The sequence below is a fragment of the Hyposmocoma kahamanoa genome, unplaced genomic scaffold (genome assembly GCF_003589595.1).
Source record: "Hyposmocoma kahamanoa isolate Upper Pololo Valley unplaced genomic scaffold, ASM358959v1 67, whole genome shotgun sequence".
NCBI classification, from domain to species: domain Eukaryota; kingdom Metazoa; phylum Arthropoda; class Insecta; order Lepidoptera; family Cosmopterigidae; genus Hyposmocoma; species Hyposmocoma kahamanoa.
In genome coordinates this window covers 339,656-367,009 of record NW_020653855.1, presented here as the reverse complement: position 1 = coordinate 367,009, position 27,354 = coordinate 339,656, and the positions used below count along the sequence as shown (strand labels likewise).

The 27,354-nt window shown below is 37.6% G+C and overlaps 1 protein-coding gene across 1 annotated transcript in view; it reads right to left on the bottom strand.

Moving 5' to 3' along the window:
• The window catches only part of LOC113232223 (GTPase-activating protein CdGAPr), a 44,550-nt gene extending 19,724 nt beyond the window's left edge, over nucleotides 1-24,826 (bottom strand). Inside the window, exons 1-11 of the mRNA XM_026466878.1 lie at nucleotides 24,799-24,826; nucleotides 19,038-19,138; nucleotides 16,530-16,698; nucleotides 14,890-15,046; nucleotides 11,132-11,294; nucleotides 9,721-9,905; nucleotides 7,718-7,867; nucleotides 6,789-6,915; nucleotides 5,826-6,004; nucleotides 3,315-3,513; nucleotides 2,149-2,280 (exon numbers count right to left, since the gene is read on the bottom strand). Coding sequence (XP_026322663.1) covers nucleotides 2,149-2,280; nucleotides 3,315-3,513; nucleotides 5,826-6,004; nucleotides 6,789-6,915; nucleotides 7,718-7,867; nucleotides 9,721-9,905; nucleotides 11,132-11,294; nucleotides 14,890-15,046; nucleotides 16,530-16,698; nucleotides 19,038-19,117 — 1,541 coding nt within the window. The 5' untranslated portion in view covers nucleotides 19,118-19,138; nucleotides 24,799-24,826. The remainder of the gene's footprint in view (nucleotides 1-2,148; nucleotides 2,281-3,314; nucleotides 3,514-5,825; nucleotides 6,005-6,788; nucleotides 6,916-7,717; nucleotides 7,868-9,720; nucleotides 9,906-11,131; nucleotides 11,295-14,889; nucleotides 15,047-16,529; nucleotides 16,699-19,037; nucleotides 19,139-24,798) is intronic.
• Between the last annotated feature and the right edge of the window lie 2,528 nt (nucleotides 24,827-27,354).

Below are 27,354 nucleotides of genomic sequence, written 5' to 3'. Positions count from 1 at the left end.
GTAAAATGGAGTCGAGTCGTTATAAAACGCCTTAAAAGACTGTCTCTTTCATCACTAACTTAAATCTAGGGCGGACGAACTAAAACACATAGGTCAAAATCCAACAACATTCATTTGCATTAATATATCTACTGGCTAAAGCCATTGACTTACAAATAAATGGACGACGGGTCTAATACAAAAATCACGAAAAAAATCTTCCAAGTCAACCTATTTAAACGTAGTGACATGTAAAGGAATATGAAAAAGCTAAAACGTTGAATTTAAATTGTAATGTCATCGCAGTACTGTCTGATTTTGTTTGCTTCGCTGTCAGTCGAACAAACGAAGACTAAAGCCCTATAAGTTCGGACATTTTTTAGCGCGGACCCGACGTCCATATAATTGTAAGTCAATGACTAAAGCACATAAGTCGAATTCATTAATTTTAACTGCCTCTGTGGCCAAATGGTTGCCATGCCGTTGACTGCCACGCAGAGGTTCCAGGTTCGATTCCCGGGCCGGGAGAAATATTTGTATGACCTACATTTATTCCTCTCGTGACTTTGAGTGTAATTTGTGGTTGTCTATATGTGTCCATGGCACCCGCGACACAGAGTTTCCCCTAGTGCGGGGCTATGTTGAGTGTGTGCGTTATTATTATTATTTATAACTTCATAAATTTGTAACTTTATTTTATAGGCGTCTTTTTCAAATTTATCATTCTCTTCACATCTTCCAACACTAAAAACAACACTAAAAATATATAATTATATATTAACAAACGAAGCACTTTTTCTAATTATGTGCTAGTACTGTGGCTCTATTGAAAAAGACACGTCAAAAAGTCCACTTTACAAGGAAACGCGAAAAACACTTAACGCTAAATATCATATTAAGCTTTAACTGTTATTTGCGATTCATTGCAAAGTTGGCTTTTTTTTACTTGTACCCCTATTCACTAGAGCCACAGGTATGATACCGACCATAGCTGTAATGAAAATAAAAAAGGCCCGAGGGTTTTATTTGGGGCATTACAGTCAAGTTAGCCTGCAAGCAATCATACTATTTACTGCATGTTTCGCGGGTGGCAAGGGAATTACGAACCTCGACTCCGAAAGCCCTGTCTTCGACTTCTAATAGTCTCCTCCGCAATTCCTCATTTACCGCCCTTAATATACAATACACCATTGCGTGTGGTGGTAAGCGATACGCCTAACCATAAGAGTAAAATAAATGTAATAGTAATAAAAATGTTTAAGAATTATAAAAATAATAATTTAATTAATTTTAAGATAAAAATATTGTGTAATAATTATATTTATTAATAATTATAGAATCTTAATATAATTAATTATCTACACTAATCTATCTAAACTAATTAACTACGTTCAAGCTTGCAATGTATTTAAATTCCATTGTAACTTTGCTACACCCTTACAGGGTATCACATGTCGACCCCTCCGACGTAAAGTATCGTATGTCGATGGAGGAGAGGAGCCTTTTAAATATTCTGAATTCACTGAAATAAGCACAACACGTGACTTTAGCATTTCTCAGTTTTTTTCGACAAAGCTCATTACTCACATAGAGTATCATAAAATCCTAGATATCGGTTAAATGATGTATTAGATGATCACTATTTGAGTAACGAGCTTTGCCGAATAAAACGGAGAACTTTAAAACGCTTCCCTTTAAACTTGGTAATTTCGACATACGATACTTTACGTAGGACGGGTCGACATATAAGTTTATCATCCATATGAAATGCAAATAAATGAATATGAATACCTTTAAGCAGAGTTGCAGTGTCATTCAAAGCTTTAAATTGAAAAGATCTGAGGGCACTGTACCTGCACCCGTCACCATGAAACATAAGTTCACAAGTCCCATGTGCCTGAAATTACCTATTTCTGCCGCCAAGCAGTAATGTGAGCATTGCTGCGTTCCGGTTTGGAAGGATAAGGGAGCTGGTGAAATTACAGGCATATGGGACTTGTCAACTTATGTCTCAGGGTGACGGGCGCTGTACCAGTGCCCCTGAGATCGTTGTGATTTAAAGCTTTGAGTAGCACTGCTACTGTTATAGACAGGCGTGTCGCTCACCACCAGGTACACGACTTGTTCGTCCCATTACTTAGTATTACAAAAAATAATAATAATAAAAACCTGTAATGCGGCGGTGGCAGCTTGACAACAGTATCTCGTACGGCTCTAAGTTTGGAAGCCTCGTCTGGCTGTTGTACGGCGGAGACGAAGCTCTCGTACAGCTGGTACGTGCATAGCGGGTTGGGCAATTCACTGTGAACATGTAATAATGTCAGTTAAAAAAAAAGTCTTTATTAACTTTCACAAAAGAAACTTATATATATCTAAGGTCTGGTTTTTTTGTTTTTTTTTTTTAATTTTTTTAATTGTCCCGCAATATAGAAACCCTGTATCGCAGGTGCTATGGACACACACAAATAGACAACCACAAATCACAACCAAACTCACGAGAGAAATAAATGTAGGCCATACACATGTTTCTCCCGGCCTGGGAATCAAACCTAGGACCTCTGCGTGGCAGTCTGGCAAAAACTGTAATGTATTTACTAAAACAAAGGCTATAAAAATACTTTTATGAAATACGTAAATTAGTGCACGTCGTTACAAGTAATGTATTGTGTAGATTTTTATGAACAGTCACAGGGATCATTCTAGATTATTTTTAGTGTAATTTGATAGATTTGATAAATTAGTGCTGTGTATTACAAAATTAAACATTGTGTATTGTATATGGCATACCGATGTCGACATCGATTTCTCAAACTCGTATCTTATAAAGAGTGATTCAGGAGATGGCAAAACTTTCTATTTATTTAAATTTTTTTATCAGGGCCATTGACTTACAATTATATGGACGTCGGGTCCGCGCTAAAAAGTGTCCGAACTTATAGGGCGTTAAAATCGTATACAGAGCGTCATTCACGCTTTAGTCTTCGTTTGTTCGACTGACAGCGAAGCAAGCAAAATTAGACAGTACTGCGATGACATTACAATTTAAATTCAACGTTTTAGCTTTTTCATATTCCTTTACATGTCACTACGTTTAAATAGGTTGACTTGGGACATTTTTTTTTGTAAGTCAATGATCAAGGCGGTTAATTTGGATGCATTACTTTAAGTAAAGGCAAAAGCCAGCGTGTGAATACGAACTAACCGTGATGTGAAACGATCAGCCTGCAAAATTTGTATGTACAATCCATTTTTTGCATTTCAGTAAGTTTGTGCGTTAAGATACGAGTTTGAGAAAGTACGGCGACGATATATTGATGAGGCAGGAGGAGGCTCACCGGAAGTACATCTTCAGCAGCGAGGCCACGGCGTGCGGGTCCCTGACGACGGGCGCGGCCGACAGGTCGGGCGCCGCCCCGGAGTCGAACTCCTGGCGCAGGCGCTGCGTGAGCCCCGAGCCGCCCGACAGCCGGTACACGCCGTCCACGGCGCCGCGCGCCTCGATGGCGCCCGCGCACTCCACCAGCACCAGCGGCACTGCGACAAACCAGAGCCCGCTTTACACATCAGTCTTTGTGAGAGGTCGTCCAGACACGTACTGCCACCGTCGAGTCAACCAGAAATAGAGACGAAATGACATTTAACTTGTTTGAAAACTATTCTGCCAAATCATTACGGTGACAACTGCGCTCAGATTGGCCAGTCCGAATTCGAAACAATTGACGTGTGTTGTCAATTGTTTCACTACAAATCGTCCAGTTAACTTGAGCTTTGCTATAATAGACTAAAATTGCAAAGTTACATACTAAAATTTGATTGCGTTTGTTTTGTAATTAGATGTTTTGCTGATTTTCCCCACATGTGGTGTGGGGAATGGAACAGCACGCCATTGTTAGAGATATTATCTTTATTACAATAAATACAGAATATTTTTGGAATATACGGAGAAGTACACACAGGTCAGTTGTTGGCGCTGTCTGAATTTCAGTGCAAACAAGAATTGATAAGTGCTGTATCACTGATGAGTTACCAGGAACGTATGGCCCTTATTTCGTCTCTATTTCTGGTTATATAATCGATGACTGCCACCTTGCCTATTTCTGCCACCAAACAGTAATGTCAGCATTGCCGTGTTCCGGTTTTGAAGGGTAGTAAGGGTCCTGGTGAAATTACAGGCACATGGGACTTGTCAACTTGTCTCAGGGTGACGGGCGCAGTGGCAGTGCCCTCAGATCTTTGCGATTTGAAGCTCTGAGTGGCACTGCAACTGTTATGGACCAGTATGTAGCTTACCATCAGGCGCACGACTTGTTCGTCCCGTCACTTGATATTATAAAGGACGGTAAATAAGATATTAGTAACGAAGACCTACTAGAAGCCCAAAGCCGAAGGCTTTGAGGACTTTAATAAACTCGAGTCGAGTTTGTATTCTTTTATCGTCCGTGATATACAATGCTTTTTAATCACATTTGCGAGGAAATAAATACAATATAAATATGGTTCACAACATAACAATTATGGATTTGGGTTTTTGATTTTTTTTCTTTTAATTCCTTCATACACAATACAACTCGAACTAAAATGTAAAAAGCAAACACGCATACACAGCCATGATGGATTGTAAAAAAATATCCGAAATTTTTATACAGAAATTAATTAAAATCAATTATGAGACATTGTTAATAATATTTAAGTAGTATTTGGTTTATTTGCAATTAAATTTCTGTAAAGTAACTCCTTACTTGAACTTCAACCTGATATGTAAGGAAGTATGTCGTGCTACAATTTAAAAAAAAATCTCCTCACCGATCACGGCTGTAATGGAAATAATGAAGGCCAGAAGTTTTATTTGGGGCGTTATAGTTAAGTTAGCCATCATGCAATCATACCATTTACGAGCAAGTGTGATGAAATAGTATTTTATGGAATTGTAGCATAAGGAGGGTTCCTAAAATCGAGTGACGTACGAGATTTCAAGACTTAATTATGTAATGATTGCATACAATACTTTTTGTACGAGTAAACTAAAATAATGAAACACATTTTGTTAACAATCCACGACATCAAAACTCAAACGAATGCCCAACAAACGCCATAAAACAAAAAAAAAAGAGATAGAATAGAAGTGTCTATGATTGGCCAAGTACCGCTTATATTTTAACCAATCAGGAGGCAGTAGAACGTTTAAGGAGCGTCATATTTAATATTTTACGTTGTTTTTAAGTAGTCCTTTTTGTTCCAAATCGCTTTATATCTATTATGTAACATTTCGTTTAATCATGTTAACGTTATTAACGTTATTCTGTTCTGCGACCTTAGTCTAACTTTTCAAATAATGTAAGATCTTAACTTAAACTATATAACTATATAATTAAATTCAATTCTTATTTATTTAGACCACAAAGAGTCCATATATGTAAAACAAACACGTTCAGCGTGAGGGTTTATCAGAGCCGATACCCAATGCCTTTGTAAAGCACTGTCCGGTCTCTCAGCTAATGTCCTCAGGATGCTGCATTCTGCGTCTCACTGGCACAATTTTTTTACGCATTAGTGTATAACACAAACAGTCAGTGCGTGCATCCGCAAACTTACCAGACGCACCATAAACATGTCATTATATAGGAAAGTCGTTGAAAGTCTTTTGCGTATGCCTATATAATCAAGATCCAAACAAAAAACTTAACGCAAACGCGGTAGTTAAGTGTGAATTATTACAAATTTACACTCAGGTCTCAGGTACACAGTGACGCGTTCAAGGAGACTTTCAATTAGCGAAAATACGTTCTTTTTTGAAACTCATTAAAACAGTTCTGAGTACGGAACAGAAGGGGTCAAGTATGTGGTACCTTCATGTCCACAATTGAGCAGATGCTCCCCAAGGTCGCAGCCGAAGACCCTCTCTCGAAGGATGCCCTGCTGCTTGAGGCTGCGCCGCGACGGCCGCGACAGGATGAACGACCGGAACAGCGAGATCAGCTTGCCGTGCTTCCGCAGCACGGGCTTGATGGGAGCTACTGCCACTGAACTATAATAAAGAAAATAAACCACATACATATACCGCCTCACAAATTGTATACTATTAAACATGTTTGCGTATATATACGACCCCAAAGTTTTGCACCGTGGGCGCTGGATGGACGAGGTTCCGAATTCAATACAAACGAATTAAGAAACGAATTTTTCTTAATTGATTCTGCCCTGAGTGTTAGGGTGTACAGGAAATTCTCTGGTTTCAGACCTAGTGTAATTGGTGTGGTTGTGTATAGTCCATTTGTTTATGTACTTAACTAAATGTAAACAATCTTGAGATGTCTATTGAATGAAATATACATTTATAAAATGATTTTTACTTACCTTCAAATACAAAATACAAGTACGTAGCTTCGTATGAAATTGCATGCCTATTGATTTGTAAAGTACATGTTTCAATAAAAAGACGTATCAAGATTGTTTACATTTAGTTAGGTACCTAAACAACTGGACTATAGAACATTATTATTATTTTGAAATTTGAAATAATAGAAAATGGAGATGTGGGTAGACAATTCAAAGTAAAATTGGACTCTATGACCATGAAAATAAGGTTGATAATGCAGTGTGGACTATTTGTATAAAATTTAGTGTGCCAGTCTGGCTCAAAAGTGCAAAGTGATGTTAGACTCTCTGGCGATGTAAGGGTGATAATGCGATGTGACCCGTCACATCACGTTAGTGTCCACGAGGCGTATCGACCAATCAGACAGCAAAAAGCTATATTGCGCTACAAAATGCTGCGCTCTGATTGGTCGAGCACGATGGTCAATACTCACCCTACGATAGGCGGCGGCTGCGTCATATGCCTGGGCACTTTATCACCAATGACGGCAACACAATGTCGAGGAAAGAAACCCACACGAAAACCACGTTTACCACGCCACCAGAGGGATTCTTGAGGACCTGTAATTTGAATGTTAACAATATGTCAAAGGTATGTCACAGTTAAGCATATTACGCATGAAATCGTTATATTGATTAAACTCTACTGCTTATTCATAAGGCAGATTCCTTTGAGAAAAATGACTGGTCATGTGTAATTCATATTTCGTACCTACATTGAAGAATGTACGGTTCGTGTATTGTGTAGTTTACAGTATGTGTATTGTAGTTTACAGTTCGTGTGTTGTAATAGTTTACAGCATACATTCCCAGTTCCCAAACTATTTCGGTTAGCGCCCACTTAGGCAAGATAAAATAAATTTCAACTCCCACCACCTTCTTTTTCTTCTTTTGCCTGGTCTTATTTCCATTTATTTGGGGTTGGCCCTTCTGGTCCCTCTTCTCCAAGATGGAGTTTCTTGAACGCCCACCACCACAAAAAATATTGAAAACACGTATTTTTCACAAAATCTCACAAGGATAAAGAATTATATATATGTAGTGTAGTTTATATAATTCAGTTTCTTTTCAAATGCGGTAGTATCCTCTGGACAGCATCAATGCCCTCACTAGCGAGGCCACTACCGCCACTCTAAGACTCTTCTGCGACCACTGGGGGTAGGGACCAGGGAAAGTATGGTTTACAGTTGGTGTAGTTTACAGTTCGTGTACTGTGTAGTTTACAGTTCGTGTACTGTATAGTTTACAATTCACGTATTCTGTAGCTAACAGATTGTGTATAGGAGAGTTTACAGTCCGTATGTTATATAGATCACAGTTTGTGTATCATGTTGTTTACAGTTCGTATAATATATTTACTAACCAGGCATGTCAATAATAGAGATCATATCCCCAACTTCAAAGCTGATCTCGTCTCTAGCCTGCGACACGTACTTGCGTACCGAGTACGCCGCTGCGACAGCCGGTGTGTTTATTGACGACGAGTCTTCGTTCGCTACTAACAATTTGTGCCCTGGAGAAACAACAAGTATTTATATGATAATGGATCATGATAGCTTGGAATGCACAGAACAAACAGATACAGTACTGCCCTCAGAACGAAAAAAGGTACAACTGCTTTTTAAAGTACGCATAGTTGTGCCGTTTTTCGTTACGAGGGCAGAGTAGGAGTGCTTAGTTTGTGTGGCACGTGTGCCAACAATTCGGAGAGTTCCGCAAACTTGAGCTCAGCCCGCCTTTTTCGCTTTACACGTTACTGTCGTGTCAATTATCTCTTGCAAAACCCGAAAATCATAGGAAAATGCCTTGTTTTGCTACTTTGAAATGCAAAAATTATAGTGGCACTTGTAACGTTATCTATGGTGCTGTTTCGTATCATCATTAAGTCTTATTTTATTTAATTTTAATAAATTTTCTGTTTATCGTAATATTGTTTTTTGTTACACGAAACTAAACCTAAAACTGCTGCAATATGGTTGCTTCTTTTTTGGAGACTTAGTAAACATCTCGAATTGGTCGTTGTTCAGTCATTAAACGCTAGATGGCAGCACATTGAACAATGAAATTTCAATATAAAACGTCGAACTTGCAATAGTTTATTGATAACAACGAGGCAAGAAATCGTAGTATAGTCCACTTAACTAATTACATTTTAAAAATGTTAAGTATCGTCACACCCCGGACACTCCATACAACGGTCGAAAGTTAATTACTTTTATTATATTATTTGAAATATATATATTATATTATATTTATTAAGTTATTTGAAATTGCGTATCCAAGTTCATCATTACCTAGTTTATAATTAGGTATATTCGCTACGTAATAATTATCGACAATACAAATTGAAAACACGAGAATCTTCTAGTAATTGTTTATCATTATATTGACATAATAAATCTGTATTATATATTACTCTGCACTAAATAAACGAAGAAAACATTGATCTATCAGGTCCATGGAAGACAACAATAACTGAATTTTTGTCATCTTCGTTTCATCTTTTCGGAAAATGAAAGAAACTCCTCTCTTTATCCCGTTTAGATTATTATAAACAGCCGTACACAGCACAATTCACGACCATTATAAATAGTAACGTACAATGATGTTGTATATTAACGTACAAGTTTCGTAATGAATAAATGAAAACTATATTCAAATATCAAAGCCGTCTTGGAGCGAAAACGACTAGCCTTGTTGTCGTTCAGTCAATGTAACCGTCAATGTGCGGGGGTGGTGCGGTATGTAAATGGTTACCTATCAGTGCTCCGAAATGACAGTTTCAAGAAATAACGTGTGCTCGAACTTTCATAACCTCGAAAGTAACTTTGAGACGAAAATGTTTTTTTTCTTTTTAATTTAACTTAACCAAACCTAACCGAACCTAATCGTGTCTTTGCGATAAACATCTAACATATCCTGAAAGAACGACGGTTTCGTCATAATTCAGTTTTCGGTGTAATGAAAATTCGAATAAACGTAATTTCGAAAAAAAAATTCGAGTTTGTGATGATAGGTTACCACCGGAAGGGCGGAGAGTTTCAATTCTCTTACTTTTTTCTTCTGTAGTATCGTCTTCAGTTTTATCGTATAACCTCTTCGGGAAAAGGGACGTAAAGGGTACACATCGCACTTGGCAACTAGCATAGTATTATCTCAAATATTGCGTTATATTATATTTTATATTAATAATTTATCTCCAAAATTTCGCTATAATGACGTGTCTTTCATATACGATTTAATTTCAAAGTGACAGGCCAACACTTAAAACTAAATAGGTAATATTAATATAACTTGAAGCCATTTTGAGATAATACTATGTTAGTTGTCATGTGCGACATGCATGTATGATAATTTAAAAATTACCTTTATTATCCATCTGCAACCAGTTGAGCACCGGCCCGCAATTAATCGAATCGTCAGCAATAATAGAAAGATGGTGCACGTAGTCGGTGATTAGAAGAATGTACTCCTCCTCGTCTTCCAGAAGTGCCGGGGTTATCTTTTCGGATAGGTTCGGTAATCCGGATACTTTTCGATCATAGATACACCTGAAATTATTTAAAATATTGTTAAGGCGGTCTTCAAAAATGGAGGTTCTCAATTGGATTTTTTTAAAATGTATTTTACGCAATTACACTATTTGTGAACCAATTTGAAGATTCTTTTTTATTGGAAAGACCTTAGTAGTGGTCACATTTAAATTTGAAGAAAATATTTTACCTCTAGGGGTGGCAAACTAGGGGATGAATCCCGTTTTGTGCACTTTCTGGTAACCGATCTCAATAAAACTTTAACACGAAGTTTTGAGGTCGGTTTTTTTTAATAAAAATGTTATAATTTTTTAAATATTAGTAAGGCGAAGTAGCGAGCGAGCCTAGATTTTGGGAAGTGAGGTGGGTGTCGCTCCCTATTAATAAAATAAGAACAGGCGAAAATTTGACACAGATCGGACGTCAACAAGCGCCCAATGGTGACTGACGGGGCCACGGAAACCGCGGCGTGTCGTTAATCCTCTGAACAATTTGGGATAAATGTTAACGTAATAACTAATAGGGCTTTAGTTGTAAACCAAAATGTTGCAGTTCTCTGTAGTACTTACAGAGAAATATTATCATATAAAAATTATGTACAAAGTTAGTAAATTAACCTACACATTCAATAAAGTTTAACAAACCCCAGGTCTTTGCGAAAGAAGTCCGTTATCTACCAAGGATGGTGCGAGAGATGAATGAAAAAACATCCTAATTTCAACAGGGAAGATGGTTTCTCCATACCACCAATTTGGGATCCAGTGTTTCCTCTGTTGAAAAATCTCAAACAGATTTAAGACTGCAGTACTAATTAATATGTTTTAATTTATTCTAATTTCTTTTATTAATATATAATAAATTTTACTTAATAAAAATTCATTCAATAAAATAATTTGTAAAATGTAATGTAGCGTAAATTGGAATGTTTCTTTCTAAAATTAAAAATAAGGTATTTAATTAATAACTTTTGTAACTATAGTGAAAAAATTGGGTGGTTTTCGTTAATATTAGACATAACTGGTTAATGACTGTACCACCTCAGTCAACCGTGACCATGGGACCTGTAATGGGCCCGAAACGTCGGTTTGTTTGAAAAAACGAATATACGCGATTTATATCCGGAAAAATAGTTTCATTTCCTAAATTAAAATTAAATTAAATTCAAAATTAAATACAATTGAAAATAGGGGAGACTTTAAATTTTGGCAGATAGCCACACGAACGCCACCTCGCGGAATAGTTACCTGTGTAGCATGTCATCGAGCTGCAGTAAGTTGTCAGCGTTCCTAGTAAGTGTCCATTCGCGTACATCGCTGGCCTCTGTCCAACTAGAGCTGAGCGTGCGCGCTTCTACAGATTCGTCACAGGACGAGTTCACATGAGACCGGACTTTCAGGCAGATCCAACCTGGAAACACAAAAACCGGGTATTAGAAGACAGTTAGATTTAAAAAGTTTCGTCGTGTTAGGAAAGTTTTAGTTCAAAGATGCGGTCTACGATGGAACGAGCTTGCTTTTTTGGTTAGTTGTATAACTAATGTAATTTAGTACCGGTTAAATAAATGGCAACCAATGAAATATCTCAATTTTGACAACTTTACACGATGAAGAAAAAAACTGTTTGCGTCATTTATATAGCATGTGGTTTATGACATAAAAATACGTAGTGTATGTGTAATAAAAATATTTTAGAACTACGTGTTTTTATTTAATAAATCAGATGCTATATAAATGACGCAAACAACTTTCTTCTTCATCCTGTAAAGTTGTCAAAATTGAGATAGTACAGGTTGCCAGTTCACAGTCGATATGCATGTCTCTGCAGTTCCATAAATATTGACATACAATACAACCATAGCCAAAAAAATACATTCCTTCCTGGACTTTTTTTAATTTTAGTGAAGCGACGTCATATTCAGATATTTATCTAACCAACAGATTATGTAGCGAAGATTAATCAAGTTGATAAATTTAGGTACCTGTCTAATAAATTATAAAAGAAATTGTTATTGTTTATTATAATGAATCACTTGAATTCTCATTAACATTGATTATTAATTCTTGAGTATACAAATTGTCAAACGCAACATCACGATCCCAATCAGACAATATCTTCTTTTTGAAACACGCTCACGTTCACGATTAAAACTTCTTGAAAAACGAAACGGAAACGCATTAGATCATCAGTAATTGATTAGAATTCGAGCTATCAAAAGCACAGTAAATGGTTGGACGGACTATAGAAAGGTTTAAAAGTCGCTAAAACTGTAATTCTACTGCATTAAAAAAAATATAGGGCTTATTTCAAAGGCAAGAACTTTATGGTCATAGCACAGAGAATAGAAAATACTGAGTAGCGCCTTTACAAAGTCAGCTAAGATAAAATATTCGGATAATTGGGATAAATTCGTTCATTCATTCAAAAAATAATATTAAATGATGATTAAATCCAATTAAATCGGCGCCAAAATAGTAGCCCATTTTTTTGGCGCTAAATACATCCTGAAGGTCGAGCGGATCAAAACGGATTTGAGAAGGGTCCTAAAGGGTTGGCAACTCGATCGTGATGACCCTGGTGTTGCAGGCGTTCATAGGCGACGGTGACCGCTTTCCAACAACCTACATAATATTAAAAAATAAATAAAACGTACAGTTGAATGGAGAATCTCCTAGTTTTTTTGAAGTCAGTTAAAAATACAGGATTATTATTATATGTATTCAGTGGTTTCATTGCGCTGCGGCCTTACTGCGAGCTGATAGTGGATGATTTTTGTTATTGTAAATTTGTTATGCCTTCGTATTGATTGTCCTATTATATGATACATATTATGTTAGATAGATAATTGTTAAGAGGAGTTGCAACGGTCAAACAAATCTGTTTGGGTTTAAGATTGTAAACTAAAATTATACACTATCTTTAGGCGGCTTCTCACGGACTGTGATTTATAGATTTCCCGGCACAGCCAACGACTACGGATACTAACGCACCGATTTTTTGACTTTGTGAAGACGACTTATCAAGAAAAGCTAGTTTGTTTTTATTCCTCGTATTAATGTTATGTCTGTCACTATTTTTTATAAAAAAATTACTATTCCTTTTAACATAAATTACATTTTCATAAATGTACTGTGAGGCTAGTGTAAGAATGTTAATTTCCTTAAACTTATCTCTCAAAGATACTTTGGGGCCCAGATTGTAAATTGCCCTAACTGCACGTTTCTGCAGGACAAAGATTCTATTGATATCGGCGGCATTACCCCAAAGCAAAATTCCGTATGTCATTAGACTGTGAAAGTAGCTGAAGTAAACCAATCTAGCGGTTTCGGCGTCTGAAATTTTTCCTTATTTTTTTAATAGCGTACACTACAGAGCCGAGCCGTTTTGATAACTTACTTATATGGGGACCCCATTGCAATTTAGCATCTAACGTTATACCTAGAAATACAACTGTATCCACAAGATTAAATTTTTCGTTTCTAACTACAATGTTTGTAATCGTCTCTCTAACATTGGGTAATGTAAATTTCACACAATTTGTTTTTTTCTCATTAAGGAGTAGGTTATTAACAGCAACCCAATCAACTACTTTAGATATAGCATTGTTCACATCGTCGTAGGAACATTGGTGCGTCTTAACTTTAAATAATAAGGAAATATCATCAGCAAACAATACTATCTCATGTTTTATACCCTCCATAAGGCTTGGTAAGTCATTAATATAACCTAAAAAAAAAATGAGCCTAGAATTGAACCTTGAGGGACACCCATGCTAGTTGCAGACGCTGATGATCTCGTACCATTAACATCGACCCGCCACACCATAATGGCGAAGTTTCCTGACCAATGCATCATGGTGCACACACTCAAAAGCCTTGGAAAGGTCACACAATACACCAATAGCATCAAGTGAGACTTCCCATGCATCAAATATATGATTAATCAACTCGACACCAGCTTCGGTTGTAGAGCGAGCCCGAGTGAAACCAAATTGTTTAGGAGACATTCAAGTTATTACTATAAAAATGTGCACACATCCGATTTGGAATATTTTTATCAAATATTTTACTGAGAGTTGGTAGTATTGATATAGGTCTGAAATTGGTGAGGTCAGAAATATTACCAGATTTGAAAAGTGGAATAATTTTACTTTGCTTCAAGAGGTCAGGAAAGACACCATCATCAACACATTTATTAAAGACACAGGCTAAGTAAGGCGCAATACAATCAACTATAGAACTAATTACTCTGACTGAAAGACCGTCAAGATCAACAGTATTTTTTATGTTTATAGACTTAAAGGCTTTAACAATGTCGTTTGAAAATACATGACGGAACCTCAAATTAGTGATACTAACTGCATTATTTTCTTTTAGTAAGGATTCAGCGGCGGTGGGAGATGAATTTAACGACTTAGTAGTCAAAATTGGAATGTCAGTAAAAAAAATTTCAAATATTTTAGCAACTTCTGCATCTGTGTTTACAATTTTGTCATTAAATCTTAGTTGAAAATCTAAGTTACGAGGTTTGACCCTTCCAGTTTCGCTGTTTATAATATTCCAAGTTGTTTTTACTACTTTCGCGCTGCTTTTTATTTTATTATTTATAAACATTGCTTTGGCTGCAACACAAACACGTTTAAACATTTTCGAATATTTCCTAACAAAATCATTAAAGCTGTTACTAGTGTTATAACTCCTTTCATCGTAAAGATCATATAGTCTTTGTCTACTTTTGTGAATTCCCACAGTCGCCCAATCACTAAATTTCAATGAATTATTAATAGTTATGATTTTGGACTTAAAAACATTATCACGTTCACTCTTCACTATGTTGAAAACTGAATTATACAATTTACTGGGATCGTTAACGTACGGAATGTCGGTTAGTTTAAGCATTACGTTATTTCTATAAGCTTTAAGTCGACCATTGTTTATCGGAACATATGTGATATCCTTTTTTGGCATTTTGTCAACAGTTATATTAAATTCATCATCATTCATACCTTCATTATCATCAGGCGAGGTGCTAGGCAATGTATCTTCCACCTGTTCTCTCTGTACCACGGAGACGTTCAAGCCACCAAGACTGACGCGTTCGTAGTGGAAGTGAGCGCACTCTTCTAGCTTTGGAAATCTGCATGACGCGGCTGCTGGTGCCGGCTGGAAACGAAAAAGTACATGAGCGAAATTAGGCGAATTCGTTATTTTCAATATACCGTCTTTCTCTTAGCTAGAAGTCGATGCTACGAATTAATTTTCTTTCCATATTAATACAGTTCATTTTGCTTGAGTGCAGTGGCAGGAACTAAATTAAAGCCATTTTAAAAATGTATGTCGATTGTGAACTGGCAATTGGTACTATCTCAATTTTGACAACTTTACAGGACGAAGAAATAAATTGGATGCGTCAATTATATAGCATCAGCTCCCGTAGCATGGCTACGCATGATGTCGCGACGCGCGATAATATTGAAATAAGCGCGCGCTATTGGCTAACTAAATTAGATCTGATTGAGACAGTCAATAGCGCGCGCTTATCCAATTTTATCGCGCGAGTCGTGACTACCATGCGTAGCCACGCTGCGGGGGCTGGTTTATTACACAAAAATGCGTACTTTTTAAATATTTTTATTACACATGTATGTATGTACACTACGTATTTTTTTTTATAAACCAGATGCTATATAAATGACGGAAACAATTTTTTTCTTCACCTGTAAAGTTGTCAAAATTGAGATAGTAGCGGTTGCCAGTTCACAGACGACATCGAATGGAACGGCAGCGTCAATTTCGCCTCGCTACGCGAAAAGGCGCGCTCGGTAACTGGTATGTTCGAGCATACCAGCGTTCGCGAGCTTTTTCTCGCGACTGCGCCTTGAAATTGTAGTAATTCATCGACGTTTGACATCACACTGGGCCTGCCCTCACGCCACTTCCCGTGAATTAGCCAGGCGTCGCCAGCGGCAGCAGAAGACGTGCGACATAATTTTTGGGCTCTTATCTAGTTTGTACGTTACACATTGACCATAAAGTTAATTACGCTATATACAATATCGTTACAAAAATTCGCTTCCAATATAAATTGAGCCGAAGGGTGGCAAATTAGGTGAAGCATTCGGTTTATTGAATTGAACCCACTTTTCGTTAACCAATGTCCATAAAACTTGGCACGTAGATGTAATTTCAATTAAAATAAAACACCGCGAAATCGGAGAAGAAAACTTTTGAGGGCGATTATTTAAAAAAAAATGTCATTTTATAAAACTAAATTAAATAGGATTTTATTCATCAAACACAAACATAGTATGGACATATTCATATATAGAAAATCACATGATACGTGTACTAATAAACTATGAGCTACTCTGATTTTCTAATATGTTTCTGAAAAAGACGAAGCCACGGCATAGTGCTGTTTTTCAGTCTCCGCCTGTGTTCTCTGTCGGAACACAATATTGAACAAAAGGTCTATAACAAAACGAACATCTTTAATCTAACTATTTTTTACCGGTTCCAAGTGATAATATGTAAAGTATAATATCGTTAAACCATACAAACACAAGAACCAAGAACGATATAGGGTATAAATTATTGTTACCAGACAACTACGGATTTACTATGCAGAAAACACTTCGCAACTTACCGTATCGCTGAGATCGAAGGATATGGCTGTTGGTGCAGACAGACTCATGGCGCCCTGTGACGACGGTGTGACGCTCAGAGCCGTCAGGGATATGGATCCTTCTCTTTTGCCCTCATCATTGTGTTTTTCTCGCGTCGAGCTTCGTGATTCTGAACTAAAACGGACTGATCTGAAAACGGAAGAAAATTAAGCGTTTACATTCGGTCCTCCGAAAATAAGACAGTCGCCACACTTATTGACGGAATCGTACTAAGGCGGTCTGTAAAAATTTTATATCCAAGTAATAAGAGCGACAACAAGAGTAGATACTACGCCAGCTCGAATCCAAGTTTTTCCCGCACTAATACGGTTCATTTTGCTTGGGTCGAGTGGCAGGGTCACTGGCTTTATTTAAGAATTTTTTTCTATAAAGCCATTTAAAAAATGTATTTTTTTTTATGTAAGGAAGGAGGCAAACGAGCCGACGAGCCACTTGATGGGAGGTGGTCATCGTCGCCCATGGACATTTGCAACATCGGATGAGCTGCCTATGCGTTGCCAGCGTTTGAGAGCCCTGTAAACACGCTTTTTGCAGAACCCCATGTCATAACGCAAAGGGAACACTTCAGGAGGAAGATCATTCCACACCTTGCAGGTTCGAGGAAAAAACGAACGAGATGCCCGTGTGGACTTACAACGCTAGGCATCTAAGATGTGGGGATGGGCTATACTCCTTTGGCGGGAGGTGCGATGGTAGAAACGAGACGGTGGCACCAGTTCGAAAAGTTCCTCAGAGCACTCCCCATTATAAAGACGGTAGAACACACACAGAGAGCCAACGTCTCTCCGTAAGTTAAGGGGCTCCATACCGTCTGTGAGTTTGAGATCATCGATAATACGAACAGCCCTACGTTGGATGATAGAGTCAAGTGGATCAAGCTGGTATTTGGGAGCTCCTGCCCTGAGATGCGAGCAATACTCCATAAGGGGACTTGTGTTTTATATAACAAAAGTCGGTGACCTGGAGAGAAGTACTGCTTCGCTCTATTGAGCACTCCGAGCTTTTTTGAAGCCAATATATATCAATATGTATAGTATATCGTATACTATACGTGTTCTATTTAGTTTAATTGATTTAAAAAAGAAACCATGGTTTTCTTGTAAAACTTTCGAGGTCAGTTTGTGTTTTTTTTCTTAGGAATTGTGTTTTCACACCGTATACTAATCGGTGTATATCCACAATTTTAGTATATATTTTTTCTTCATTCAACACTTTTATGCAGAACACACTGTTATGCAGAATCAACCATTTGAGGTAGTTTAGACTCTTTAAGACCAGGCGACACACGCGGTACGGCGTGAATAGCGGTCCGGGGCCGGACCTGCGGGAAATGAACGCCGGGGTGTGCCACACAGCAGTCCTACGCGTTGTTCAAAGCGGGACAGCGGCGCGAAGCCGGTGTCACAAAGAGATTTTTAAGAATGCATCATATCGCTATCGGAATTTCTGCTTTTAAAAAGAAATTCAGTGTACGATATCAATGGGAGAAGCTTTTCGGTGAAATAAATATTGAAACTTTATAAATTGTTCTTTGTCTTCTTTATAAAATTCTAAATTACCGCCAGCTTCCTTATTATCTGTGTTCCCGTTTTACACCCTTATCCCCCAATGGGCCGCCCAAAACGTAACTGTGACACTAGAACACTATTATATCCCCAATCCGACCCCAAATTCTTCCACAATTCTTTCACTGTAAGTGCAGGTCGTATGTGGAATAAACTACCTGCTGACATTCGTGACAGTCCATCGTATGGTATCTTTCAAACACAAATTAAAAGAGCACTTACTGTCGAACGCGTTAGATGCTTAATCGGTAACATATTTATAAACAAGTGATCTGTTATTATAATATATATTCTGCTTATGTATGTATTTATGCATATAAAGATGAACTTTATGTGTATTTATGTGTATATGTATATTATCATTATTTATATTTCATTCCCATTTAAATTTTAATTTTGTTGTACAATAATTAGTCCCGCAGGCTTCATTTTTGCACATTTTTTGCTAGGGTTGGCTGAAAAAGATCTCTTATAGAGATAAGCTCACCTTTATATATGACCATTGTAACGTGTGTTGTGTGTCTTTTCTTTGAACATTACAAAAATTCCTGGGCCCGAAACGTTCCTGCTACCGCGTCTGTGTGACCAGAGCATTGGTGCTCGATCTGACAAACTATGGCTGCTATCAAATTGACTGTTTGCTATTGATGCGTGAGGTCATCAGTTTCATGCACCCGAGACCGCGACTGCAAGAAGTTGATAATGACTTCACGCAATAACTTCATACATGCAGTCAATCTGTTAGCAGCCTAAGCGTGTTTGCAGGAAGCGGCCCGCGCCGCCCGACTCCCTTTGAGTACCCCGCAGTTGCTCTGCGCAAGTACATTCGTCGCGGAACTGTATGGTTTGTAAAACTGTGATATTGATTTTCAACGTACAATATTATATCTATCACTGTCTCACCTGTGAAAAGTACCACAATGAGGAGCGCTGTCCTTGTCTGGCTCGGCGAAGGCCCGCGCTGCTAGGGACTGGCACGACATCACGGATCCGTGAGGGGAGCCCTGAGAACCAACAAGTTTCATTAATAAAATTTGCTGTGATGAAATCTGACCATAGCGTTGGCTATCCGTTTCCAGTATAAGTTGACACACGGCGCCATTAGTGGCCATAACATTACTAAGTTTGACACGACCAGCAGGGCTAGCACGACAGGCCACGACTTGCGCGAGATTTTTATGTGTGAATAGTAGTATCTCCTCCACGTGGACTCCATAAATAAAAACGAGAATTTAGCCATAGAAATACAAATCTTAAGTCTATCATATCACAGGTCACAAATTTACTAGATCATAAAGTGAAACCCCAAACACTACGGTGTGCTGCTGTATGCAAATACAAAAAAACTACTTCTCTCACCTGTCTAGCTGATAAGTATTATATAGCATGGTCGTTCGTATAAGCAGAACAACTACAAACATTCACGTAATGAACAAATGAATCTATGATATCATCGACGTATACATTAAACAGCACATGCCACAAATGAGAGCCTTGAGGAACTCCACACTAATCAGGCTCAAATACATTAACTAATGATAAGTCTGCTTTCAGTCATAACAATACATAGAAAATAATATGTAATGTAATTGTATAAAAAAGTATATAAAAAAAAAACTCTAACTCGGCAGTTATCTGAACAATATAATAGTTAATAACAATATAGTTAAGTGGTTATGGGCCGCTAATGACTGCGATTGCCGTTTATCTCAAGTACCACTTGAGAATACATTGTGTATTTATCAGAATGAGAACAAAAAAGCGAAATTAAAGAATAGGATGGCGTTCTATAGACCTACAGACATGACATTGAAATATATTTTGACGATCTCGATGGCCCAACGATACGTGGGCGTGACATGAGAAGGTTCCGCAAGGGACCAATTTGGTCAATTAACTTTTCCAAATTGCTTCTGGTCTGGGTGTTCTGGGTGTCCCTATCTACCGACCCGAGAGATAGGGAGTTCCGGGGAGACTACGGACTCTCCGGTAAGACCAGGGTATGGGGCGGGCTTCCGGGCTAAGCTCTCCGCCAGTGATACGCCTTCACGGGCGTCTCTGGCGGACTCGGACTCTGACATAAACATGGTCGTCTGGTTCGGTGGTGTGTGGCCAGCTAGCACGTCTTAATAGCGGTCTAGACGAGAGAGAGTTTGCGCTTTAAATCGGAAGTTATATCCGGACATTGTCACAGGACACTGCGACCGACATCTCCTGTACTAGCCCGGAGAGCTACTAGAGGCTGAGCTAGGCATTGTCCGGTCCCTCCAGTCGCGTAGGCAGGTTTCTGGGAAATGGAGAGAAGCTTCGGCGTCGTGAGCTACGCCGAACTAGTACAGCTCCGCCAGCAAAGAGGAGAATTTCTTTTAGAGTAAATGGCTTAGCTGTGGCAACTGTTAGTTGTGCAATGCACAACGGGAAGTGAGCGTGCCTACGGGTACCTATCTGGAAAACAGGGAGGGTACTGTACGTGCACCCGGGGCGGCTCACCCGAGGTACTAGCCTCTTGAAAACCGGATGAAGTCAGTGACAACGGTCTGCGACAATCCTGTACACTGGCTAATCCGGGGTCAAGACTTGAACTTAGAAGGTCCCTATGCTTGCACAGGTCATAGTGCCCTTCTCATACACCCTTCGAGCGTGTGCGGACTACGTCCGACTCGTATCAGGGGGTCTACTCTCGATCTCCGTCTGACATCCGTCCGAAACAATTACTGCCAAATAAGCAATACTTGACCAAATGAAAAGTCGCGTGATGCGAATGAAGCTTCATACTTGATACTTGTCTTTTAATTTTGTCGAATATTACTTATTTGACAGTAATTGTTTCGGACGGATGTCGGACGGAGATCGAGAGTAGACCCCCAGTTCCGAATCCGAGAAATGACGGTCCGAAATGTCACATGAATAATTTTTTCTCTAGGTGTACAAGCGATATTCGGAGGGTTCGAAATGACCTTAGTGCACAAGCGGCATCCGAAGTAGGTCCGAATTTTCTAGATTTGTATAATCTCGGATTCGGAACGACGCAAACGCGCTAAGAGTCAGTAGGGAGAGTTTCCACAATCAAAACTTATATAGAAAGGAATGTTCTGGGTAATGTCACGGAGTGAGAGGATATTCACTAGTTTGAGACCGTGTAACTGGTGTGGTTGTCTAGCACATTATAATTATTATTATCGTTACTAAAAAACAGTGCTAAACCTCGATAATTGTGAAATCATAGTTTATAAGTAGTTTATTTTTTAAATGGTATTAATTTATTTCCTGCTTGTTTTAAAATGTAATCAAATAGCCACAATAAAAAGTATATTACAACCACTTATCGCACTTGAAAATGAATACTGTCGTAACTAAAAACTTGATAAAACACAATTTGAAAGTTCAAATTAAAACTGAATGGATCGTATAGCGAATAATGTCATTTATTTACTTATTTAGTTATATATTAATTAATAAACGAGAAAATAAATTTATTGGTTTAATTTATTTTTGTTTAATCACTATTATTTATAATAAGTTCGTATTATTTTTAAGACTTTTATGACTGTGATAAAAGCACTTGTCACGTATGATCACATGTGCCTTTATTATACTAAGAATACGAATTCTTCTTTTTAACTGACTTCAATATAGGAGGGAGTTCTCATTTCAACTGTGTTGTGTGTTTTTGTGTGACGTTACGCGATTTGTCAACCGATTTTGATCATTCTTTTTAATTGGAAAGAGGGTACCTCGATATTGGTCCCATTTAAAATTGAAGATAATATTCATCTTCTAAGGGTGGCAAACTAGGGGATGAATCCGGTTTCGCGCAACTTCCGGTAACCGATTTCAATAAAACTTGGCAAATAGATGTAATTCACAAACAAACTTTTGAGTTTTTTTAAGTTATTTAAATTTCGGATCACTAGATTCTACTAGGCCTTTATAAGTGATTAATTAATAATTAATTATTTACATATGTCAACATCGTAACTGCGTCTCAACTGCGACACGACGCAAAATATTCGCTTCCCGCCTACGTCCAAATATGTTGTGTTTTATGGCCCTTAGCACGTGGTATCTGACATCATCTTTATGGTAATCAATTGAACCTTGCATGCAAGACTGGTGGTGTCAATTTAATTTAAAGATGCATGTTTAGTTCAGTGTGTTGGTTACATACATTTTTTTTTACGATTATTAGAATTGTTTAATTCATTACAATCAGATCTTGTATGCTCGCTAATTAGAACTCGGATTCAAAGTTTCGGATTCACAGAATTAAATAAGATACTTCAACATTCTGTACAAGATATTACTATCACACATGAAATCAAATACTGTCGTAACTCAAAATTCAGTAATTTATAAAATACGATTCGCAAAATAATCCTTGTTTTTTAATAAAACCATGGGACGGGACGAACAAGTCGTGCGCCTGCTGGTAAGCGACATGCCTAGCCATAACAGTTGCAGTGCCACTCAGAGCTTAAAGCTCTGTCGCAAATTGTGTTTGATCGCAAATATCTTAGGGGCACTGCGCCCGTCACCCTGAGACATAAGTTGACAAGTCCCAAGTGCCTGTAATACCACCCGCACCCCAACAAAACCTCCACCTGATGGAAAGTGACGATGAGGTCGCCAATGGAGCATGTAGACCTAAATAGTGCCATTAAACGTGCCTGTGATTTCACCAACACCCTTACCCTTCCAAATTGGAAAGCAGTTGGCGGCAGTGATAGGTGAGGTGGCAGACTTCCCTTATCAAACTCTCACAAGGAGCTCTAAATAGCTACTAAAATTATTCGCAATAAGACCCATTCAGTAACTTTTTGGAAATTTCAAATCTTGTTTTCTCAATTCCACCATTTTTGAGTTACGACATTATTTAGTTTCATGTGTGTTATGTTGACACATCATTGTAAAGTAACAAGAAAGATCTACTGTGATGAGTGTGGTTTCTTAGAAAAAAGGGAGTGACAATGCAGATTATTACTGCAGATTAACCAATATGTCATTATTTATATGTATTGGTTAAAAGTTACATTCTTAATATCTGTCTTTTGTGATCTGTATCGATATAATATTATTATTCTAATGGTATCTTTTCATAGCCTGCACAGTTAACAACACTGCAACCAGTAACTTTAACACACGCTAAATAAATGTTCAATTACATATTGTAAAAAATATTTGTATCGCCTACATTTATTTCTGTTTCGTCAGTATGGGTGTAATCTGTGGTTGTCTAAGTGTGTGTCCGAGGCACCCAGTATACAGGACTTTCAGGTGGTTTAACACGTACACACTCATAGCCCCGCGGCTATGAGTGTGTACACGTTAAACCACAGTTTATCAGAATGTAACAAAAAATTTGAACATCTGAATAAAGAAACAAAATATAAAGCAATATTATATAAGAAAGAGAATTCAAATTGTGAAGTTTCAATAGACAACAACAATAATTCACCTATTTTAACAAATATAAATGTTGGATACTAAAGCAAGCATGCTTTGCGGCATGTGAAAAAATTGCAGGGAATGCAGCTCCTGTTTAAGGCCAATTCACATTTTAAAATAGTTCATGGAGACACACGGACACGGGAAGTTGGTTATTGTAGTCAAATTATTTGGATTGCTTCTTCAAGGCCAGCTAAGCATCATTGCAAAAATTGGACCGCTGAAACTAAATGCATATTGCATAGATATAAAAGCACTTATTTTCAGATCTAACTAATGCGATTTGTGTCTATTAAGTGTGGTGACACACTTATCTGCTTCATGACGGAATCTATATAGCTCATGCTCTTGCATAAGTTGAGGTTGGACATGTACTTATTCAAGCCAATGTCCCGTGAAAGCCTTGGTCAGTATTCAGAGGCCAATAGAGTAGAAGAGAACTACTACAGTAATTAATACTGTGCTCCATGGCATCATTATAATTATATAACCAGTATATTATTTCTAGTTTCAGACTAAAGATAAATTAAACTGAATGATAACTGCTTCAGCTGTATGGTTACCATGCCGGATTGACATGCAGAGTTCCCGGGCCGGGAGAAATATTTGTATGGTCTGCATTTATTTCTCTCATGACTTTGGGTGTCATTTGTGGTTGTCTATGTTGTGTCCATGTCACATACAGGGTTTCCCTAGTGCGGGGCTACAAGTGTGTGTATTATTATTATTAGATTTTTGTTGTATTATGGCTTTGATTATGACATTTAGCCACTGTTCAAATTATAAACATAGACACATTTTATAATACAGAAGTGTAATGAGACTTTATCCGTACAAGTTTTTAAGCTGTACATTTTTGCTTGTCTGCCATTCCTTGCAATTTAATCACAGTCCCCTTTACACTAAAGTACTCTCACCTTATAAACAAACTTCTTATAGTTACAGACATTTAGTATACAGCTAACATTCATTGTGTACAGCCAACATGCTTGTAAAATGAAAATTAGAAATGAAACATTTTAATTAGGCTCAATGATTTACAGAGTTTAAGTTTATAATAAAATTTTATTTAAAAGTTATGTTAGGATTGAACTGTTAGACAGTAAAATGTTTTGTGCAAAAAGGCTGAATGTTTATGTAATGTAAAAGATTGAAAAATAAAAAAACTACAAAATAAAAAAAAACATACAGACAACATCTAGACAGGCTACCGCCTCACATTCTGTCCGCATAGGAGCCAGCTCTCTGAACACACTCCAAATACTCTTCTCATGTTTTTGGTTTAATTTTTCAGTTATAATAACAATGTTTCTACAAAGATCACCATTTAAGTGTTGTTGGTCAATAAGGTGATTTGTCAATGTCACTGCTTAACACATAAAAAAATAAATTTGATTTTTTGGAGTTCCTAATTAAAAATTTGATTATACTACTTTCACTCACACACACCCTGATTTTAGTTTTTGTTTCTTTGATTAATTATTTGTTTAGTTTAAACTAACAAACTATTGTTTAATCACTTGTTTAAATACACTGCACGGTCTGAAAAGTAACTTGGCACTATCATTTAGGACACAAAAACCGTATTTGTACTAAAATTGGCACGAATTTAGCAACAAAGAATTTCGAAAGCGAATTTCAACTTGCTTATAACCCAATCTCGGAAACGCTTCACTAATTCCGTCTCAGAAATGACTATGTTCGCTTCAAAGGATCATTATGAACGCCGAAAACGTTGATTTCGAAACAAAACACAATATTTATGCGGTAAAACTGGGGCTACTAAACAAAAATAGACGTCGTTCTAGTGCAAATGAATTCACGAAAAGCGTTAACATAAACGTTATAATTGCAGCATTATATTAATATTCCGTGTATAAGACATGTTTGATAGTTCGCAAAGAGCAATATTATTAAGAAATTAATTCACGATAAAGCGTATTTCATAATAAAACAAACGCTAATCGTAACACAAGCGTTAATTCGATTTGACAGCCGCCCCCCGCACGGCGCGCCGACCGGTCGCGGTCGATCGCAGTGTTACTAGAGCGGGCTAATTTTGCCGGAAAAATGGGAAAATCAGATTGCGTTCAACTATAAAGAAATATTTTATTGCGAGATGATGGATGCTAGGGAATCCAGTGTTTTACAGTACAATACAATATTATTTGCTGTTTCATTACTAATTTCATGATGCATCTGAAACCGTAACTATAACCGATATAAAATACATATTTGCAACAAATGCAAACCAGTTTTGTTGTTCTAACTGCGTCATCAACTATGTTTACCAATTTTTTTTTATAAATCCAAGATTATAAATGAGACAGTTTTATAGTGCACATACATTTTCTCGTTTCTCAATAATGCCGCCTCGGCTTAACGAATCGATACCTCCAATTAACACTACGTCAACTTTTTTTTGGTCATTTATTGTTATTTTTGTGAACAGCCAAATTTATTTACTAATATATAATAATAATAATAATAACGCTATTCATTTCATATAACTTGAATCCATAATTTGTTAGATGCACACACTTATAGCTATGTTAGTTTTGTATTCTAGCCATAATTAAAACAATCACTCACCGGTTTGATTGACGTACGGTTTAATTAATTGATGTAATATTAAGTTCCCCGAATTTTGTGAAAAAAAAGTAACAAAAACAAAATTCGAAAAACACAACAAAAAAAAACAAATTTTGTGAAAAACAAAATAAAAACAGAACAGGTCAAAAATTAAGTTGGCGACCTGGCCACCAAGTATAGTTTATTTTTGTCCCTAACGTTATATCAGTAGGTAAATATCGAAGTAGTGTTCACCATTAACCATTAAGTATTACGTCCCACTTCTGGGCACGGGTCTCCTCCAAGGAGAAGTTGTCGCAAGTGGCTAACATTGAAATTAAAGTACCTATTACAGCGCTCTGGTGGTATCTAACTTTGAAATTAAAGTAACTATTACAGAAATTTGTTGCAGTTATGTCCTACGGAGCCGAGGCGCCGACATTTAGGCCTAGGCCTAGGCCTCATCTACTAATTTAAAGTGGCTTAGTCGATCGAGTTCCTAAGAAGTCATACCTCAAAGAACTAAAGTGACCGACATTAGCTCACATAATCAGTAAACTTAAGCGGCAATGGGCCGGACATGTCTGCAAGAGGGCTGATGGCCGACGCAGCAGACTTGTCCTAGATCGGTGACCACGTCAAGGCAAACGTAGTGTAGAACGCCTTGCGGCAAGATGGACGGACACCTGAGAAAGGTGGATGGTAGCGGCACAAGGGACCTACACTCGAAGCACGACATCCGTAGTTACAGCTGTTAGCGTACAATGGATGACCTACGGGACTACTCTCGAAGTCCGTCAACGAAAAGACGGGCCCGTTAGAAACTGTCAAATCGCGTTGACACACGTTCTTAGTTCTAGCTCCGATCGAAACACGAGTCTAGAGGGGTTACCTATCAGTAGTTCGAAATGACATTTTCCAGAAATATCGTTTGCTCGAATATTCATAACCTCGAAAGTAATTTTGAGAGGAAAATGTTTTTTCTTTTAATTTTAATCGTGACTGCGATAAACATCCAATATATCCTGAAAGAACAACGGTTTCGTTATAATTCAGTATTCGTTGTAATGAAAATTGGAACAAACGTTATTTCGGAAAAAAAATTCGAGTTTGTGATAGGTTACCGTCTGGAGGTCATCCGTAGTGGGAAACCGGCCATAATTAGGAATTTCGTGCTTCGAGTGTAGTGCTCCAGGACCGGGAG